General features: G+C 51.0%; 2 protein-coding genes across 12 annotated transcripts; one reads left to right on the top strand and one right to left on the bottom strand.

The window, feature by feature from the left end:
- Positions 1-2,620: 2,620 nt before the first annotated feature.
- MPI (mannose phosphate isomerase) lies at positions 2,621-13,495 on the top strand. 10 transcript variants are annotated; one of them, XM_022580038.2, is made up of 8 exons: positions 2,621-4,093; positions 4,581-4,708; positions 6,042-6,242; positions 6,983-7,124; positions 7,470-7,652; positions 9,357-9,530; positions 10,448-10,656; positions 10,999-13,495. In XM_022580038.2, the coding sequence occupies exons 1-8, from the start codon at positions 4,078-4,080 to the stop codon at positions 11,215-11,217; spliced, it is 1,272 nt and encodes a 423-aa protein (XP_022435746.1). In that variant the 5' UTR covers positions 2,621-4,077; the 3' UTR covers positions 11,218-13,495. The 10 variants fall into 10 exon arrangements, 9 of the variants coding, with proteins under 9 accessions (XP_022435746.1, XP_022435748.1, XP_022435749.1 ...); XM_022580040.2 differs by having other exon boundaries at positions 2,623-4,169; XM_022580039.2 differs by having other exon boundaries at positions 2,626-4,093; positions 6,026-6,242.
- FAM219B (family with sequence similarity 219 member B) lies at positions 12,878-18,360 on the bottom strand. 2 transcript variants are annotated; one of them, XM_022580047.3, is made up of 5 exons: positions 18,144-18,360; positions 17,853-17,940; positions 17,065-17,142; positions 16,576-16,624; positions 12,878-15,088 (listed from the first exon to the last, which is right to left on the bottom strand). In XM_022580047.3, exons 1-5 carry the CDS (start codon positions 18,340-18,342, stop codon positions 14,924-14,926), a joined length of 579 nt encoding a protein of 192 aa, XP_022435755.1. In that variant the 5' UTR covers positions 18,343-18,360; the 3' UTR covers positions 12,878-14,923. The 2 variants fall into 2 exon arrangements, with proteins under 2 accessions (XP_022435755.1, XP_022435753.1); XM_022580045.3 differs by having other exon boundaries at positions 12,878-15,091; positions 18,144-18,359.
- Between the last annotated feature and the right edge of the window lie 1,708 nt (positions 18,361-20,068).

Raw genomic sequence — 20,068 nt, 5'->3', positions numbered from 1 at the left:
CGGCCTCTGAATCCAGCCACTGTCATCCCTTACCCTGGACAAGTGCAGGGCTGCTAATTGGTCTATTGTTGTTCATGTTGTAACTAGAGATCCATTCAAAGGGGGCAAAATTACTACGGAACTTTCTGTTTAAAATCCTTCAGTTATTTTCCATGAAGGCCCAAATTCCTCGTTTGGCCTCTAGGACTTGCAAGATCTGTGCTCCACCTATCAATCCTTCCCATTCCTTCTTGTGCCTACCCCACCACCACATCCCACACCGCTGTGCATTCTAGCCCTGCTTTTCAGTTCCTCAAACTTCCCTTGTTCCTCCCTGCCTCAGGGCCTTTGTACTGGCCTTTCCCTCTTCCTGGTATGCTCCTAGCCCATGCCCTCCTCAACCCCTAGTTAACCCCTGCTTATCTTTCAAATCTAGGCATACAGCCCCCTTGCTCAGGAGTGGTCTCTCTCCACCATAGATTAGAGCACTCTTCCCCCACAACATAAGCTCTTCTATTACCCCGTGCTTTTCCCTCATAATACCTCTTGCAGGTTGTAATTACATGCTTGTAAAGGTGGTTATTTATGTCTGTCCCTCCCACCAGATTGTAATCTCCACAAGCGCAGAAGCAGCATCTGTTTTGCTCACTGTTGTATTTCTGGCACTAACATAGTACCAAGCAGGTGATAAGCATTTAGTAAATATTTTACTATTTCCCTCATCCACTTTTCTTAGGGTCCAGCTCAAGATTTTTTCAGGAAATGTCCTGAAGTGGGGGAATGGTAGGGATCTGTGTTTGTGTCCCCTTAGAAACTACTTACCCGTAACCCCCCACCACCACCATGGCTACCCCTTTTAAGGCAGTATAAGGAAAACCTCTCATGTTTCTCCTTTACTAGTCACACAGGACATTTCTGTGACCAGACATGTGGAGTTTTCTTCCCCACACTAATCAATTTTCTGATACCAGCTGGGTGTCATTCAATTTAGTCTGACACTATCTACCTGGAGTTAAGGTCAGATCCCACAAGTTAAGTAAGCACTCAGTCTCACAAGATTGCCTCCACTTCAGAGGCCAATTACAAGTCCGGGTGTCATGTCATCACCTGTACCTCTATAAACCTGGGTTCCCACTACCCCCTCCTTAGGTTCAATAATTTGCTAGAACGGCTTCCAGAACTCAGAGAAACACATTTACTGGCTTATTATGTAATAAAGGAGATGATAAAGAATTCAGATGAATGGCCAGTTGAAGAGATACATAGGGTGAGGTCTGGGTTCTGAGCGCAGGAGCTTCTGTCCTTGTAGAGCTGGGGTTTGCCACCCTTCTGGTAAGGAGATGTGTTCAACGGGGAAGCTCTCTAAACCAGTAGTTCAGGTTTTTTTGTTTTTTTTGTTTTTTGTTTTTTTTTGGGTTTTTTTGCGGTACGCGGGCATCTCACTGTTGTGGCCTCTCTCGTTGTGGAGCACAGGCTCCGGACGCGCAGGCTCAGCGGCCATGGCTCACGGGCTTAGCCACTCCGCGGCATGTGGAATCTTCCCAGACCGGGGCACGAACCCATGTCCCCTGCATCGGCAGGCGGACTCTCAACCACTGCGTCACCAGGGAAGCCCTCAGGTATTTTTATGGAGGCATCATCATGTAGGCGTGATCAACTGTTAATTCGATCTCTCCCTTCCCTGTAAGATGGGAGGTGTGGCTGAAAGTTCCAAGCTTCTAATTGTGGCTTAGTCTTTCTAGTGACCAGCCCCCATCCTGATGCTATCCAGGAGGCCGCCAACAGTTGTCTCATTAGGATAAAAGATGCTCTGATCACCCAGGAAATTCCAAGGGATTTAGGAGCTCCGTGTCAGGAACCAGGGTCAAAGACCAAGTATTAGAACAAAAGATGCCCCTAGTACTCTTACTGCTTAGGAAATTATAAAGGTTTTAGGAACTCTCACCAGGAGCCAGTTATTCTATCACAGTACCACAGGCAGCACACAGAGATCTTTGCTGTCTGCAGCCTGAGAGGAGAGCAGTCCACACAACATGAGGCTGTCCTGCCTCCTCCTTGTCTGCCCAGCCTCGTACATTGCTGGACTGTTGAAGAAAGAATGGAATTTCATATCACCAACATGAAGCTTGTCCACCCGTCTATCTCTGAAGACTCCTGGGATCTGTCTACTTCCCTCTGAGAGAGACATCATACATCTATTCAGTCATTAACTTGTTCAACAAGGGAGGAGGTATAGCAGATTGGAACTCTATGCTCTTGGACCTGTTAACTCTCCAAGACCCATTTTTCTCATCTCGAAAATGGGGCTAATGACAGTACCTATCTCATAGAGTTGTCCTGAGAATTCTTGAAAAGGGCTAGCATAATCGTTAGTACATAACAAATAAATGTTAGCTGCTATTATTGCTTGAGCATCAGCTGGGCACTGGCAGAAATGTGAAGCTGAATTAGACGTATGGTCTAGAAGGAGAGAGAGGAAAGCAGATCATCGCTAGATAACAAAGTGTGATCAGTTCTATTAGACGTAGACAAGCAAGAGTTAAGGGTGAAAGGTTCTAGGTTCTCCAAACACCCTAGTTTCCCTTCTAGATATATTTTTCTGTGTGTAGGGAGGGTGGTAAGGGGTGGGGGCTCTGTCCCAACAATCTAAGCTCTTCCTTCCCTGTGCAGAGGTACTGTGAGGAAGGGACTCTAACTTGACTTCAGTGATGGTGATAGTGGGAGGTGCTCTAAGAACTCCCTATGCCTAGACTGATCCCTCATTCTTCTCCCAGAAGGTTCATATTGCTGGAGAAGTGGGGATGAGAGGAAGGAGGGGTATTCAAAGTTAGGAGGTATGTGAGATGTGCTGTTTGTATGGTTCATTTTCTTATTCCTTAGTGTATGGTGAAGCTTCCTTTGAAATGCAGGCTGATTTATCTGAGCCAGGGGACCGTTAGGGAGGTCGATGTCCATAGCTGGGCAGAACATTGCAGAGAAAACAGTACCCCTCTTTCCCCTGGACATGTGTGGTAGAGGCCATGGGAATCAGTGTGGGAGGAAAGAGGAGGCAGAGTCAGGATTATAGGCCCTTACTCCAGGTTCCCTGGAGCTTTGGCTGCTATGCTCCTGGGCCCCTCCAGCTGGCTGCCCTCTTCCTGGGCTGTTGGCTGAGGAAATCCGTATGTCAGAGCCTTTCTGTCCAGGATATAGCAAGATTACTCCACAGCCAAGGCCAAGCCCAGCCTTCACAATGCAGGACTCCTGGTGACTTCCCTTGACTTCTGTGTGACTTGTGAACAGCTCAGCCTGGAGGAGAAGCTAGGGTTCTGAGTCCTGCAGTACTTAGGGCAGGAAGAATCAGAGGAGCACCAAGCACTGACTGCCTTCCTGAGTCCCACATCATCCCATCTCACCCTCCAACAAGCCTGTCAGTCCAGCATTATTATCCCCATTTTACAGAGGAAGAAACTGAAACTCAGATTAAGGGCCTTGCACGTGACATTTGCCGTCATCATCAAACATTAGAGAGTTCCGGATTAGATCATAACAATTCTTTGCTCAAACCGGTTAATGAAAAACTGAAGTCGTGACAATAGCCTACAAAGTTCTGCCCATTGCCTTTCCTCTCTAACCACCTCACTTCCACCCTTCCTGCTCACTCTGCTCCAGCCACTCTGGCCTCTTTGCTATTTACTCCGTAAAATGACAGGCACATTTCCACGTTCCCACCTTAGGGCCTTTGTTTTTCCTTCACAAGAATGTAAGCTCTACAAAGGCAAGGTAATCGTCATCTTGTTCTCGGATGTATCTCCAGCCCTCAGAACAGTCCGTGGCATTTACCAGGTTCTCAATAAATGTGTGCCTGGTGAATGAATGAATAAATGAATACTGAGACCTAAGATTGCGGGCTGGAAGCCTCTGGACTGGAGGGTATTCGTTCTGAGAGCTGGAGGGTGGGAGAGGGATTCAGAGTGCGGGGAGTGGCCACAACGGGCGAACGGGTCTCCGAAAAGGCGCTCGAGAAACTACATTTCCCATGAAGGTCTGGGGGCAGAGGGGCCGAGGGTGCTGCCGGGAAAAGTATACGTGCTAGAAGCCAGGGCTGGTGCCGCGAAGATGGCCGCTCAGAGAGGTGGGCTGTTGGCTGGGGTGCCAGCGAGCGTGGGGGTGGGTCGCGTCCTCGGACCCTTCCCGACTTGATATACCAGGTAGAACCCACCCGCGGGGCTGTGCGGAAAGATGGATGGGCGCCGGGCAGAGGAGGGGGCACCTGCGATGGGAATTGAGCCGTAATTGCAGCCCTCGAAGGAGGGTCTTGAGGGGAGAGGGCTGCGCGTGGGTTACTTCGAGACCCGGTGCGGTGGAAATAGATTCCTGCCACCCTCTCCCCGTCACCTTAATGCAACTATGTGCCTCACGTCAGCAGAAGATCTTTACTACTGCCAGTCTTAGAGATGGGAACATCGAGGTCTGCAGAAGGGCCTCAACTAACAACCTACAAACCCCTTATTTGACTCTATCCCCCAGAGAGAACCCTCAGCTAGGGTGTAGTTTCCCCGGGACAGGAGGGTCAGGCCTCAGGAGTGGAGTGGAAACTGACGCTCTGTCTGTACCCCCAGTATTCCCACTTTCCTGTGTGGTGCAGCAGTATGCCTGGGGGAAGATGGGTTCCAACAGTGAAGTGGCTCGGCTGCTGGCTAGCAGTGACCCACTGGCCCAGATCTCAGAGGACAAACCATATGCAGAGGTGAGACCCGGGCTGTATTTTAGCCTACTTTACCAGCAGGTGGGACCAAGGTACTCCTCCACTCAAGGGGCCCCAGGCAAGTCATGTGAATCAGCTGGGAAGGGAAGACAGGAAAAGAGAGAGGAGGCCTCCTTGGCTTTTGAGATCTGTGCAGGTTGATGAACCCACATGGTAGCACTAGAAGAAGTGAGGTTTTGTCATAATAGACTGGAATTTCCCAAGAACTGTCAGCACTTACTGACTTTTATTTTATTTTATTTATTTATTTATGGCTACATTGGGTCTTCGTTGCTGCGCGGGCTTTCTCTAGTTGCAGTGAGCGGGGGCTACTCTTCGTTGTGGTGCACGGGCTTCTCATTTCGGTGGCTTCTCTTGTTGCGGAGCACGGGCTCTAGGCACGCGGGCTTCAGTAGTTGTGGCACATGGGCTTCAGTAGTTGTAGCTCGCAGGCTCTAGAGCGCAGGCTCAGTAGTTGTGGCGCACAGGCTTAGTTGCTCCGTGGCATGTGGGATCTTCCCGGACCACGGATCGAACCCACATTTCCTGCTTTAGAGACGGATTCTTAACCACTGCACCACCAGGGAAGTCCCAGCACTTACTGAATTTTAATTCAGCCCTCCTTGACAATTTACTTTGACTAAGTTTGACATTTTTTTTTTTTTTTTTGTGGTACGCGGGCCTCTCACTGTTGTGGCCTCTCCCGTTGCGGAGCACAGGCTCTGGACGCGCAGGCTGAGCAGCCATGGCTCACGGGCCCAGCCGCTCCCCGGCATGCGGGATCTTCCCGGACCTGGGCACGAACCCGTGTCCCCTGCATCGGCAGGTGGACTCTCAACCACTGCGCCACCAGGGAAGCCCAAGTTTGACATTTTTAATAACCTAAAATATATTTTTTTCCTGCCCATTTAGTAGAGAAAAAGCCAAAGCACAGGAAGGCTTAGCCTCTACTTCTGAGACTAGAATAAATGAATGTTAACCCCTCACAGAGCCACCTGAGAGTCAGAGCTTTTCAGTGACCTTGACAATGCAGGTTTCATTCTCCTCACTGGACAGATGAAGAAACTGATACCCAGAGACAGGAAATAACTAGCCCAAGCCTCCACAGCTGGTTGGAGGCAGAGCCTGCACTAGAGCTTGGGTCTCCTGACTCCTGGTGTTCTGGGTCTGCTGCCCTCATGTATGTGTGTGATGGTATGAGCATTTATACCCGGCCTTGGGAGTCCCATTTGAGAACTTGGCTGCCCTGTGGGTAGCACAGGGTAACGGATTGGGGCAGGCCAGTGGGTGGTGCCAGCTTCTTCCTTTTTCCCTCCCAAGTTTCCTGTTTTTACAGCTGTGGATGGGGACCCACCCCCGGGGAGATGCCAAGATCCTTGACAACAGCATCTTGCAGAAGACCCTAGGCCAGTGGATTGCTGAGAACCAGGACTGCTTGGGTTCGAAGGTCAAGGACACCTTTAATGGCAAGCTGCCCTTTCTCTTCAAAGTGCTCTCAGTCGAAACGGCCCTGTCTATCCAGGCACACCCTAACAAGGTACAGGATCAGGGTAGGGCACAGAGGTCAGGGTAGAGAAGAACTTATGTCAAGGCCCTCCCACAACGTTTACTGCTGCTTTTACCCTGCCCATGCCAGGCTCCAGCCCCAAATTAAATCCAAGCCTTCAACTCCCAATTTAGCTCTGCCAAGCCAATTGCTGGTGACACATGTGGCAGCTAAGTTTAAGTGGACAGCTGACCAGCCTGTGCCAGGAGAGCTTCTCCACACTTGTTCCTGGGCTCCCCTCAGCTAACCCAGGACTATTCATATCTGCCATTTTTCCACCTGGCTCTCTCAGAGTTTACCTTCCAAGGCAGGGCAAGTACCCTAGTCATTGCCTCAGCTCCACTCCCATGTCTTTCTGCACAAGCCCATGAGTCACAGCCTAAGCATTTGTGTGTCCAAACTCCTCATTCTAGATGAGCAAAGTAAGACCCAGAGAAGAGAGGGATTTACCCAAAGTCACACAGCTTGTTAGTGTCAGAGCTTGGCTTGGTGTTTGGATTTCCTGATTCGCAGTCCTCTTAAAGCCTGCCCCACCTCTCCCCCACAGTTGGTCCATGTGCCTGCCTTGGGTTGGCTGAGCCCTGAGTTTCTGAATTATGCCTTGACTGGGCTCAGTGCCAGAGGTAGGAAGCTGACTGGGGAGTGTCGAGAGCAAGGTCTGGGTGAGACTGGTGTCTTGCTAGATGATGGCTGCACCTTAACCATTCTCCTCTTCCCTGGCCATCCCACAGGAGCTGGCAGAGAAGCTGCACCTCCAGGCTCCACAGCACTACCCCGATGCCAACCATAAGCCAGAGATGGCCATTGCCCTCACCCCCTTCCAGGGCTTATGTGGCTTCCGGCCAGTTGAGGAGATTGTGACCTTTCTGACAAGTAAGGTTGGGCAAAATGCTGAGAGCATGCATATTGGCCTAGGATGCATGGGCAGCCCAGGACAGAGATGGAACAGTGGCAGAGAACAGAGGCTGAATGTCACAGGAACTGAGGGGCTGGTTGGCCTCATGAATTCTTGACACTCCGAGGGCAGGCCCATGAGACCAGGCTCAGGTGTGATTGCTGAGGGTTGGTGGTGAGCAGTCGCTTTTCACTGCAAAGCTTGCCTAGCATTGCCTGGCTCCTTGGTTAGGGATGAGATGGGGAGGCCTCCTCCAGCTTCCCACTTTTGCCCGTTCCATCTTTACCATTCCTGATATGGGCCCCGGCCTGACCTTCCTGCAGAGGTGCCCGAGTTCCAGTTTCTAATTGGAGATAATGCAGCAACACAGCTGAAGCAGAGCCTGAGCTGTGACTCCCAGGCTGTGGCCTCTGCTCTGCAGAGCTGTTTCTCCCACCTGATGAAGAGCGAGAAGAAGGTAGTGGTGGAGCAGCTCAACCTGTTGGTGAAGCGGATCTCCCAGCAAGGTAGGTGTCTCAGGCCTGGGTGCAATGCCCCGTCCTGGGCCTCTGGCACAGACACTAGGCTGTGGGGATAGGGTTCTCAACCCCTTTGTTCAAGTACAGCACCAAAATGGGCCTGACTTAGATGGCCTGTTAGTGACTTAGCATTTCTTTCCCAGTCTTTGTGGAACAAGGCCCTAGGTTGAGTGCTGCTCTCCATGGAGTGTTTTATACTTTGGGGCTAGAGAGCAGGAAGGAGATGAAGGGATCCTCTCTCTCCTCCAAAGGCCTGAAGTCCAGAGCTCTCAACCAGTAGATCTTTCCTTAAATACCTGCTCTGTGCCCAACCTTGTGCTAACTAAGGAGAGTTCAGGAAATGACTGTGATGGGTATGGTTGTGTCACCTTTGGGTTGGAGAGTCAATACAAGCAGTGAAAAACAAGGCAGAATGGACTCTTCTGCTGGGAGCTTATTTGGCACACGTGCTGAGGCCCCAGCTCCTTTTCCAGGCAAGCCCAGAGCTCTTCTGGTTCTGTTTCTACCCATTTCCCCTACTACCTTTGACCCACAGGGAACTATTTATTTTACCCAAGCATATCCTACGTTTTGTTTTGTTTTGTTTTTTGCTGTCTTCTCTGCTTGCATGCCTCTCCCTTTAGGGCTTCTTGCACTCACAGTAGAGCTGATTACTTCTGCTCAGAGCTCCCATAGCACCCCGTTCATACGTCAGGTATAGCCCTTAACAGCTGTGTGTAGATATCATCACATGCACACCTGTTAAAACTGGAGTTTTCTCTAGGCCAGGGACCTGTCTCCTTGACCTTCGTGGGTCCCCACAGTGCTTAGCACAGAGTAGGCATTCAGCATGTGTCTGTATGAAGACTCAAAACAACCCTCCAATCCAGACCAACTGGTCTCTTCATTGTGGCACTGACACACTCTGCTTTTACGTAGAGACACCCTCCCCCTTCTCTCCACAGTCAAGGAAGCCCAGCTCACCACCCTCCCCTCCTCCCCCCAGTTCCCAAGAAGCCTTCTGCCACCACTCTTGATCAGGCTGAGCTCATCTCCCCTGCTCAGCCTCCAGGACACATTTTAGCCCTTGGTTGCATCCTGCCTCATGCTGTCTGGGGTGACCAACCATGTCAGTTTGCCTGGGACTGAGTGATTTTCAGTGTTAAGGGAAAGGCCTGGGCTAACTGGGACAGTTGGTCACCCCACATGGAACCCTTGGGTTATCTCCTAACTAGATTTTAAACTCCTGGAGCAGAGGTTATCAACCAGGGGACACTGACAGTCTGGAGACATTTTTGGTTGTCAAACCCAGGTTTGGGGTGCCAGTGGTATCTCGTGGGTGGAGGCCAGGGATGCTACTGAACATTCTGCAATGCACAGGACAGTCCCCACAACAAAGAATTACCTGTCCCCAAATGTCAATAATGCTGAGGTTGAGAAACACTGTCTAAAAGGACTACACTCTAGCCCTTTTAGTGCCTAGTAGAGTGGTGGGCATATAGATAGTCAAAATGGGGAAAACGGCCATCTGTGTAGGCTGGAATATCAAGGAAGGCTGGCCCCCAAAGGGTGGGGGATGTGACGAGGAGAATATGCCCACCAGCTTCTGGATTCCTTGGGTGGGGTCTTCTCCAGGACTCTCTTTGGCCAGGGTGGGGCTGTGAACACCACTGAGGGTTCCTAAGTGGCCTTGGGCTGCTCTGTGACCCTCAGTGGCTGCTGCAAACAACATGGAGGACATCTATGGGGAACTCTTGCTGCAGCTGCACCAGCAGTACCCAGGTGATATCGGATGCTTTGCCATCTACTTCCTGAACCTGCTTACCCTGAAGCCGGGGGAGGCCATGTTTCTGGAGGCCAACGTGCCCCATGCCTACCTGAAAGGAGGTGAGCCGCATTTCAGCAGTGAACCCCACTGCCATCCGCCTCAGGCCTTGTTTCACCATCTGGACAAAACAGGAGGGGGTGGTCGAGGAGACCACTTTTAAAGTCCCATCCAGCTCTGACCTCCCAGCGTTCCTAGGGTCAGCAGGGAAGTGACCAATAGGGATGATGAGTGCCAGCTTGAGTTGGACAACTGCTTGGATCCTCACACCACCCCTGTGAGGTCATGATGCTCTCATGTTAAGACCTGTCAATATGTGTGGGAACCACAGTTTGAATCCAGGCTATATTGGATCAAGGCCATTGTTCTCTTCCCTGCCTTCACATGTCTGTCCTGTCTTTGCAGAGATTTTATGTTAAAAAACACATTGCCGGGCTTCCCTGGTGGCGCAGTGGTTGAGAGTCCGCCTGCTGATGCAGGGGACACGGGTTTGTGCCCCGGTCCGGGAAGATCCCACATGCCGTGGAGCGGCTGAGCCCGTGAGCCATGGCCGCTGAGCCTGCGCGTCCGGAGCCTGTGCTCCGCAACGGGAGAGGCCACAACAGTGAGAGGCCCGCGTACCGCAAAAAAACCAAAAAACCCAAAAAAACACATTGTCACAGAACGGTGTCACATTTTGACTGTTGGCCGTTTATCTACTCGTGGACAGGATTCTGTGGTAGAAGGGGAAAATATAAAGTCTCCAGAGAGTTGGGGCTCCTCCAGGGGATAAACATGACTCCCCTTGACAATGGTGGGTGACGTGTCACCTGTTTTGGTATTTGTTATCTTAGCCCATTCTCACAGAAGATGCAATTCACATATTTTTATCTAATTCTACAGAGAGCTCATGGCACTCAAGTTAGAAGGCCCTGCCCTGGAGAGCCAAATTCCAAGGCATCCTTCATTAGCTTACCACATGACAACTGTCTGTCCCCAGACTGCGTGGAGTGCATGGCATGTTCGGACAACACGGTGCGTGCTGGCCTGACACCCAAGTTCATCGATGTGCCAACTTTGTGTGAAATGCTCAGCTATATCCCCAGCCCCAGCCAGGACAGGCTTTTTCCTCCAGCATGGAGTCAGGAAGACCCCTACCTCTCTATCTATGATCCCCCTGTGCCAGACTTCACCGTTATGAAGATGGAGGTGAGTGAGGGCTGTGGTGGGTGTTTTTTTTGTTTGTTTTGTTTTGTTTTTGTGGTGGGTGTTTTTTGTGTGGCATGAAGATGGCAGGGGCCACAATGTGGAGTATACCTGGGGCTGGGTTTCCTTTCTGCCAAGCTTGCGTGATGGGAGAATGGGCACAGGGCCTGTCTGTGGCTCTCTGCACCAGGGACCAGACAAGGGCCTCCGTGCTGACAAAAGCCCGAGCCGTGGGGGAGAAGGTAGCAGAGCTCTCCCTCTCGCTGTCCTTGGGGTTGTCCCGGGACCCCTGTGAGCTAACAGCAGCTCAAACCCTGCTCCATCTTGCTGTTTCTTTCTGCCCAGGTGCCTGGCTCCGTCACTGAATATAGGGTCTTGGCGCTGGACTCTGCAAGTATCCTCCTGATGGTGCAGGGGACAGTGACAGCCAGCACCCGCACAGCCCAGGCCACAATCTCCCTGAAGCGTGGCGGGGTGCTCTTCATTGGGGCCAATGAGAGTGTCTCACTGAAGCTCACACTGCCTAAGGACCTGCTGATGTTCCGTGCCTGCTGCCTGCTGTAGAGGCCACAGACTTCCTGGCTCTTCTCTGCCAGTCACCCTACATCCTGGCCAGCCTCACCTCCTCAGGCCCAGCCCAAATCCCTTCCCTGTTCCAGGCTCTTTGGGTATACCCTGAAAGAGCTGGGGTAGAAGAGCTTGAAGTCAGTGACTCCTGAGCAGGCCTAGGCTGAACCGTCTTCTTCCTGGTAGGAGGGGCCCACGTGAGAACTGAGGGCTGATACTCCCCTTGTATTCTTGCCACCACTGAGTCGGGCTCTCCTCGATGCACGAAGCTGCAGCCGTTCCAGCCTATAGCATTAGGCAGGGTGGCGAAATCTATGATTAGCTCGGTATCAGTCACGGCAAGATAGGTAATTAATTTGGAAGAACAGGGTTCTGGCCCCGGGACTGCCCATTTCCTCAGTGCAGAGAAGGAGGGAAAAGGGTAGGCCTGTGGACTAATGTTGCTGTGTCAAAGCAATTAAAGATCACCTGTGTTGAGGCCTGTGGGCTAAAGAGTACTCAGCCTTTGCCATTCCAGTCCCTGAAGCGGGCTGAAAGAGCCCTCCCTGGATGTTGTCCAGTTTTTGCTTTATTCCTGTTTCAGACAGCTTCCTGAGGTAGGCAGGCTAGACTCCAGAGGCCTTTTAAAGGAAGGTGTGGGAGAGATAGCCTGCTGTAGCTTCAGCTGCAGAGCTTGCAGGCAAACCTTGGGCCCTCCAGCCCTGCACACAGTGGAAGATGGGTCTAAAGAAAGGCATTGTCAGTGCAGAGGTTCTTCTCTCCAGTGCTTTAGTTGGCTTTAGGGCAGGGATCATCAGGCTAAGGCCAGCAGGCTGGATCTGGCCACGCCCTTTCATTTACATACTGTCCAGCTCCATTCAGGCTACAATGGCAAAGTTGAGTAGGTGCACCGAACTGTATGGCCTGCAAAGCCAAATGTACTGACTGGCCCTTCACAAAGGTTGTCAATCACTTCTCTAGAGCACATTAAGTCACTGTAGATACAGGGACTAAAGGACAGGACAATCTAATTAGTGTTGTGAAGAGAAATCAAGCTACTTTTTTCCTACAATGGCAGGAAGTACCTATGAGGGCATCTACTCTCCCTGTGCCTGCCCTCTAGAGGTGGGACACACCCAGGAGGTTGCACAGCTGTGTGTTTTGCCACTGAAGTTTCTGACTAGCAGTCTTAGATGCTATCACCCCAGACTAAGCAGAGACCTAGGCTAGTAGCTCCTTCCTGTAGGTAAGGGATTAATCTCACACAAAAGAATCTTTATGGGCTGCTGCCCACACTAGACCTGTACAATGGAATTCCAGGAAACTACCTTCAAAAAAGTTCTAGCCAATCTGTTCGGCTTTTTTTGGCTTCCAGTAAATTTTCTTCAGCTGAAAAAAAAAAAAACCTGAAAAACAAAACAGAACCTGGGAAGAAAGGGTCTGCCAAAGGGAATTCATTCTAATGAAAAGTGATATGCAAAGGCCTATTCCATCCGTGGTCTCCAACGAGCAGGCCTGAAAACTACGCCTATTGGAAACAGGAGAAAGGAGAGGCAGTCCTCAGAAGAACGGTCGGGGCTATTAGGCTATTTCTTCATTTCAGAATTCAGAAGGGGCAATGACCATGGTCTAGGCCTTTGTTAAAAATCCTATTGCAACACAGAGACTCAGGCTCAACTAGCATGATTGTATTTATTCTTACAAACTTACAGAGCTATAGAAGCCTAAGCCAAGAGTTCTGCAGAGTAAACACCATACAGTACCACTCCCATCCGTGAGCTAAGCCCGAATACCTCCCTGTCTGCTCAGAGTGCTGTCACCTGCAACACACCCAGCACTTTTAATTAAGGCAGTCTGGTTCTAGACACCTTGGTGCCTTTATTCGTGACATTTGTGGCTTCTAGCCCCAAGCAATTGACCATTTCTACCCTTCCTTGCTGTACAATGTTCCTGCAACTTTTCCTACGAAGGTAATGCCTTCCACACAGGGTCAACCAGCTCTGAAACATTCCGGGGGAGAGGTGTGGTCAAATACACCAGTGTGGCTTTATGACAGCAACCACCGGAGGGCCTGGTTCTTGGGGTCCTGCTGCCATCCTCACCCCCAGCAGCTGTCAAACACTCAGGCTACTCTGTCCTAACCAAATGAAGCAACAGACTGGGCAAGTTCCCAAGTTGGGGCCACACCTCAATCCTGACTACCCTACCCCTTAGGCTGGGAACCCTGTCCACTTCCATTCAGTCCCATTTGGTTTTAGGTAAGGCCAAAAAAAAAAAGAACCACTAAAAAATTAAATTCCAGAGAGAGGTCTGGTATAGCAAGAGATGCTATCTACTGGGGGTCACGGGAGATGATGCCGGCCTTTTGGTGTTTTCACACTGGGGACTGAAAGGCTGTACTGAACCCAGAGGTTTACTGTAAAGCCCAATCCTGAGTATCCACTGTGAGGCCCATGCTGTGGTCAGAGGAATCTGGATGCAACAGAATGGCTTTCCCTAGGGTGAAGGGAGGCCCTCTGCAATGGCAAGATTATTTCCTCGGGGCGGGGGGGTGTGGGAGCTTTCACAGGTCCCTCCTCCTCATCCTGTCTGTGAGCCTCTGTCTCTGTCAAAGCCCACATATCTGCACCAGTATACTTTTCACCCATTGCTGCTACTCAAGTGTAAAAAGTTAAATAGGGGAATTCCCTGGCGGTCCAGTGGTTAGGACTCCGCGCTTCCACTGCAGGGGCCTGGGTTTCATCCCTCCCTGGACAGGGAACCAACACTGCCACAAGCCGCAGTGCGGCGGGGGTGGGGGAAAATATAAAGTTCAACAAATGGGAAGGCACCTAACTACTCCTGCAGCTCCCTCTGCTGGTAAGCAAAAAGTGCAGGCTTCCGGGGCGAGCTCCAGAACCTTCACCCAACCTTAGCTCAAGGACTGGGTGAAGATACTAGCTAAGACCAAGGTGAAGAATGGCAACCAAGGAAAGACAAATTTTGTCTACACAGTAGAGCAGTTTTTCTCTAAGGATGGACGGACCAAGTTACTAAGCTCACCCAGACAGTTGGACCAGATGGGAATGCTGTGCTTCCAGGGATTCTGGAAGCCTTGATCAGGTTGTGCCATTAAGCAACCTGCTGTACAGTCAAACAGGAACAACTGGAAGAGGGCCTTCAAAGGGCCCTGCTTTATGTTCTCTTGAAGGTCAAATAGGTAACCCATCTTGGAGCTAGGAAGAGGAGGAGAGCATATGGAATTTCTTGAACTGGATTGGTCCCAAATAGTTAAATTCTTTTTCAAAGACTCCCAGCTGCAAGCCATAAAGTGCTGTCCTCTGCCTCCACACAACATATCCAGCACAACCTGGCGCAGGAGCTCTCCTTTCCCCTCCATACGGCATGGTGACAAAGATGTCTGCAAGTTTTTCTCTTAGCCAACTTTGTCACTCACCGTAAGAACCAGAATTCCTCTGTTCCTTCCCTTATTAAAGTGGTTTCTCCAACCATTCCAACAGCAGAGGAAAACTGCAGAATTCCACCTATCCCCTGTGGCCCAGATGGGGGCCTCTGGCCTGAGAAGCACCAGGTATGGGGTAACTGCGGTCACTGACTTTCCCAGAGGGTCAGTGTCTCCAGTGATTCTGGGGTTGACAGCAGTTCCCACTGCACTCTGTGACCGATGAAGGGCCAACAGGACTCTGCAGTCATGGTGAGCAGGGCCCATCTTAGGGGGTTATGTCTACTGGAGGGTACAGGAGGAAGCATCCCTAAGACAGCACCAGCAGCAGGAGCATGTGGAGGAGGTCATAGGCTTGGGGGGAATGAGGTCCAAGTCCTCATCATCTGGAATCTCATCCAGGTGGTACCCATCCTGGAGCAGCTGCCGGCTCACATCCTGGTTCACCTGCTAAGAGCAGGAGAGGAGAGAACTATAAGCCAGGCTACAAGGCAGAAATAACTGCTGCCCAAAAGGCAGACCCGCATTTCCTTACTATGCATGCTCCACCCTCAGGCCAAGCCCACATAACCCGGGATTACAGGAAGAAGTGCCTCACCCAGCAGGGAGGGACACCCAGGGGCCTGAGCCAGTACTATCCAGGCTGCATTGTCACTAGCTGCCAGGGAAGCTGCCCTCACTAAAGAATCCTGAGAAAGCTGATATAAATATCAGATTACAGATTATGTTTGAAAGTCAAGACCTGACCATTCCCACTGGGAACCCAGACTGGTCCCTGTGAAGGCTGAAGAATATGGAACAATGATAACAGAATAATCGGGTAGAAGGGTAGAGGAATATGGGTTAGAGTTGAACGGGGTGGGGAATAGCTTATTCTGCACTGCCAGTTAGCCATGTCATCCTCTGATGCCAACAGAGCTCATTCCTTGCAAAGTGGCACCTGTCAGCCCGGCTTCACCAATTCCACTGAGCAGAAGGAAAATGAGACTGCAGAGTGTAGGACTTTCTCTGGTTCTTGGCTAATTTTTCTTTTCTTTTTTTTAACAATCTTAGGCACCCAGAGGTTCAAGGAGGATACAATTTTCAAACTGCCTGTATTCTCTGGCAGAAACTCAGGGGGCGGCCAAGGGTTTCCAGGAGAATAAGGAAGAAATACCAGTGGTATACAGTCAGGTCCCCAGCACTTCATCTCTGTCAAAGGCAGTAAGCCGCACGTGCCAGAACTTTACGTCCCCGTGTTTCTGTCTGGGCCAGTCACTCTGGAAACTGTCCAAAAGGCCAGCCCAGGAGTATCTATCTCTGTCTCAGTTCCCATAGATGGAACAACTGAAGGAACAGAAGTCGGCCTGGAAGAAAGCAAGCTTGGTGGAGGATGGCCAGGGGAGGGACAGAAATGCTAATCTCAGATATATCAAAGACAATCAAAAGAAGGGAGACTAGAATTACTGTGTGATGCTGGAGGCAGGACTAGGACCACTAAGTCCAAGCTGCAGGAGACACTTCCAATTAACAAGGAAGACTTCTCTACGAGCTACCTGAATTGTGTGTGCCGGTGGGGGAAGACAGGCAGCAAGGTTTCTTGAAGGTAGTGCTCACTACTCACTACCCAATTACAAGAAGCATTCAAACAAGCAGAGGATGGTAAACACTTAGCTGGGATTTATCAAGAGGATTCCTTTTCTAAGTGGTGGCCTGGATTAGAAGACTAGTGAGGTCATTTCCATCCCTAAGGGTCTATGGTCTCCTGGACTTTCAACAGCACTCCTCAGACACCTAAACTTCTGCTGGAGGAAGAGGGCAGAGTAGAAGATTGGAGAACAGACTGGAAGTCTAGCACAGTGCCATGCATACAGCAGGAACCAGACAAGCATTTGGCAGCGGCAGTGACACTGCCTGCAGCCTGGCCCCACCACAGAAAGGTGCTCTGGACTTGCCTCTGCAGAGGAATACCCGGAGGAGTATCTGGATTCCAGCTCCCCATCACTAGGAGAAAAGGAAGACAGTCAGTTCGGGGAGATGCCCGTGGAGCACAGCTACAAATGGCAAGGTGCACAGCATGCAAAGGAGTCTGGAGGACTTGTGAAGCAAAGACCACACACCATAGAACTCAAACCCATAATCTGCCATGAGTATAAATGGCTCCTTCCATTGGCTCCAGCAGGGACAGGGTCACTGTCACTAACAGTGCAGACATAATAGGGCAGGATGATTCCCCCAGACAAGGTTGGTGCTTCAAATCCAAGAGCAGCAAGATCACCTATGAGTCCTCTAAGCAAGCCATCCTGGGAAGAGATAGTGCTCTGAAGCAGCAGCCCTGGAACATGCACAAAAGGTCTTGGAAGAGACAGGGAATAAGCGAAGCAAGTGATCTGAAATTTTATCCAAGTCACTCCCCAAGGGGTATTTTCAAGGAGGGCACTCACCTGTCAGAGTCGAGGGACACCAGGTTTTCATCTGGACTCTGACTAAGAGCAGTATAGCCCTTGTTAAACTTCACTGACCTGAGGGGAGATGGGGGGACAGACCAAGCATAGATGAAACGCCAGCATTTCACAGGGAAAGCCAGAGTCCTCGCCCTTATGGAAAAAAAAAACAAAACTGCACTACTCCTGACTTGCCTTCTGACTGGACAGCCACCACTGCCTGCCATGTATCTGGGCACAGCTCCTCAGAATGTGCACTTCCCCACACCACTCCCCCTGCTGCTCCTGAGCAAAAGCACACCTCTTTCATGAATCAGGAAAAGCCCCATCTCCCCACCTTATTTAACCAGAGAACAGAAAATCCAAAGTCCTTAGACAAATTCCTTCACCTGCTTTAGCTCTTCTTTGTAAAAGAGGCCCTGGATAAGGTCCCATCCAGCCCTCAGGGTTTACCGTCTGTTAAGAAGAAAATACAGCCCTGGCTGTTTCCACACTGCTCTCCATCCTCACTTCTGGGGATCCCAGCCACTATGCTCCCGCCTAATTTAGACAGTGAATGATCCTAGGCACTGACGAAAACTCTTATTCCAAAGCTCCTTCCCTGACGTCATCACATCCTGGAAGGGAAAGACAAGGTCGTTCCTCTTCCCGTTTTAAAACAGTGAACCGGACAGGTTGGCCTTAGGGGCATCACTAGCTGGGCCTTAAGCGTGGGTACTCTGTCTCCCAGACTACACTAAGGCCTTCTCTGGAAACGCTTGCACAGAGGAGGTGGCGCCTGCTGAGACCTTTTCCCTGAAGAGTCGGGGCGGTTCGGCGCGGCCCCCAGCATGCCTTTTCTCCGCAGAACTGCCTTAGCCAGGTCCCGGTGCTTCTCTGGAAGTCAAAGGGACCCGGTCAGCGGGGTGTTCCCCACTCCGCCGTGCCTCCCAAACGCCAGGAGCCCGCTCTCCGAACAGACTTCCGGGTGCGGGAGCGGGCTGTAGGAGCCCCTCCGGGGTCGACCCAGCGGCGTTCCGGAGCCCGCCCGGGACGCGGCAGCCCGCCCAAGCAGAGACCCCTCATCGGGCCGCACTCACGCAGCTTGGCCTGACTGGAAGGCGCGCGCGCCACCATGTACGGCCCCCGCTTCTCCACAGCCGCCGGGGTCCGCTTCCCCAGCCATGGGACTCCAATGCCGCTTCGCCCGGTGGGCGGCCCTGCAGCTCCGGTCCCGCTGGGCCGGGGTGCCGGGAGAGACGCCCTCGCCGCAGGTTCGCTGGGCTCCGCGGTCGCCATCGCCTGGCCACGCCCCGCCGAGTCGCGGAGCCCCGCCTCCTGACTAACCAGCTGTCAGCCGGGAGAGAGGCGGTCCCTCCTCAAGCAAGATGGCGGCGCGCAGGTGAGGGCCGTAAGCGCCCGAGCTTTCTGGTCGCGCCTGCTGCAGGGTTGGCTCAACTGTTCCGCCCTTCCGGGGGCTGGATTGGTTCAGTCCCTCCTTTCTAGCACCCTGCGGTGCTCGTAGTCGGCCTGACCCTGGGGATGTCAAGCCAAGTTATGTCTCTAGTCGAAATTAAATATCGGTATTTCCGGGGGGCTGCGGGTGCGCGCCCTCAGACTCAGAGCCCGTTAGACCCTGGCGCGCACGCGCTCCCCGCAGTGTTTCCGCACAGGTCCTCTCGCCACAGCTGGAGCTCCCCAAGGGCGGACCTGGGAGAGGCTGGATTGAACCGAAAAGAGCGGTATGACAAAGGGAGGTATTAACTCCCGTCTCTACAAAAGGAAACAGGCTAGAGAGAAAGGTTCAAGGACCTTGTGGAGGTCGCACAAACTAGAGGCAGTGCCTTGGTAACGCCAAACCTTCGTTATTTCCAACACCACGCTGTGCCCGAGACCTTGGATGAGACCTGACCTGCTCCAGGCCTCAGTTTCCACATTTTAAAATGAAACCAACGTCACTACCTGTCTTACAGTGATAAACAAGGACAAAATAGTACTTGGAAAGAAGAGCAAAAGTGCGCTGTGTTTGGGACTTCCCTAGTGGTGCAGTGGTTAAGACTCCACGCTCCCAATGCAAGGGACCCGGGTTCCATCCCTGGTCAGGGAACTAGATCCCCCATGCATGCCAGGCAACTAAAGATCCCACGGGCAGCAACGACGATCCGGCGCAGCCAAATAAATAATAACTAAATATTAAGAAAGAAAGTGTGCTGTGTTTGTGTGCGTCGGGGCATGGAGCTGTCATGGCTCTTGACGTTTCTGGACCCCAAGGGATGTGCTTGTGGCTGGCTGGAAAGTAGCTCCAGATCCTTGTAGTAATTGCCAAATCTCACAAGGCTGTCCCAAGGTGAATTTATTACCTTCCACAGGGTAAGTCAACAGTGTGCAACTTATGAACCCCCAGGGCCACCCAGAGAGTTGGGCAGGGGTATGCCGCAGACAGGATAAGAGGAAAGGACTAAATTTTTTGAAAAATCAGAATCGCAAAGGAATGCTAACTATTTGGGTAGATTCCACCGCTGTTTTTGACCTCCAGACAGCAATTTCATGTGGCTCAACTTAATATTTAATCCTCCTGACCTCCCAATGAAGCACTGTTACTTCCATTAAGCAAATGAGGCTTAGATTTGGTCAAATTCACCAGTTAAGTGGTAAACCTGGAGTTTGTTATTTATTATGTTTTTATATATTTTATTTTTTATACAGCAGGTTATTAGTTATCCATTTTATACATATTAGTGTATATGTCAATCCCAATCTCCAAATTCATCACATCTGCATCTATTGAGATGATCATACAGTTTTCATCCTTTTATTTTGTTAATGTGATGTTCATTAAGTCCCCTACATACAACCAAGTTCTGTTCTGAGAACGCGTTTGTAAGTCCAATTTGTTCATAAGTCCAACAAAGTTAGCCTAGGTAGCCAACTAACACAATTGGCTATATAGTACTGTACTGTAATAGGTTTATAGTATTTTTCACACAAATAATACATAAAAAACAAACACAAATATAAAGAAAAC

This window comes from Delphinapterus leucas, chromosome 2 (genome assembly GCF_059928025.1).
Source record: "Delphinapterus leucas isolate spDelLeu-1000000601 "Yukka" chromosome 2, BTC_Dleu_Yukka2, whole genome shotgun sequence".
Taxonomy (NCBI): Eukaryota; Metazoa; Chordata; class Mammalia; order Artiodactyla; family Monodontidae; genus Delphinapterus; species Delphinapterus leucas.
This window is presented reverse-complemented; position numbering and strand designations above follow the sequence as displayed.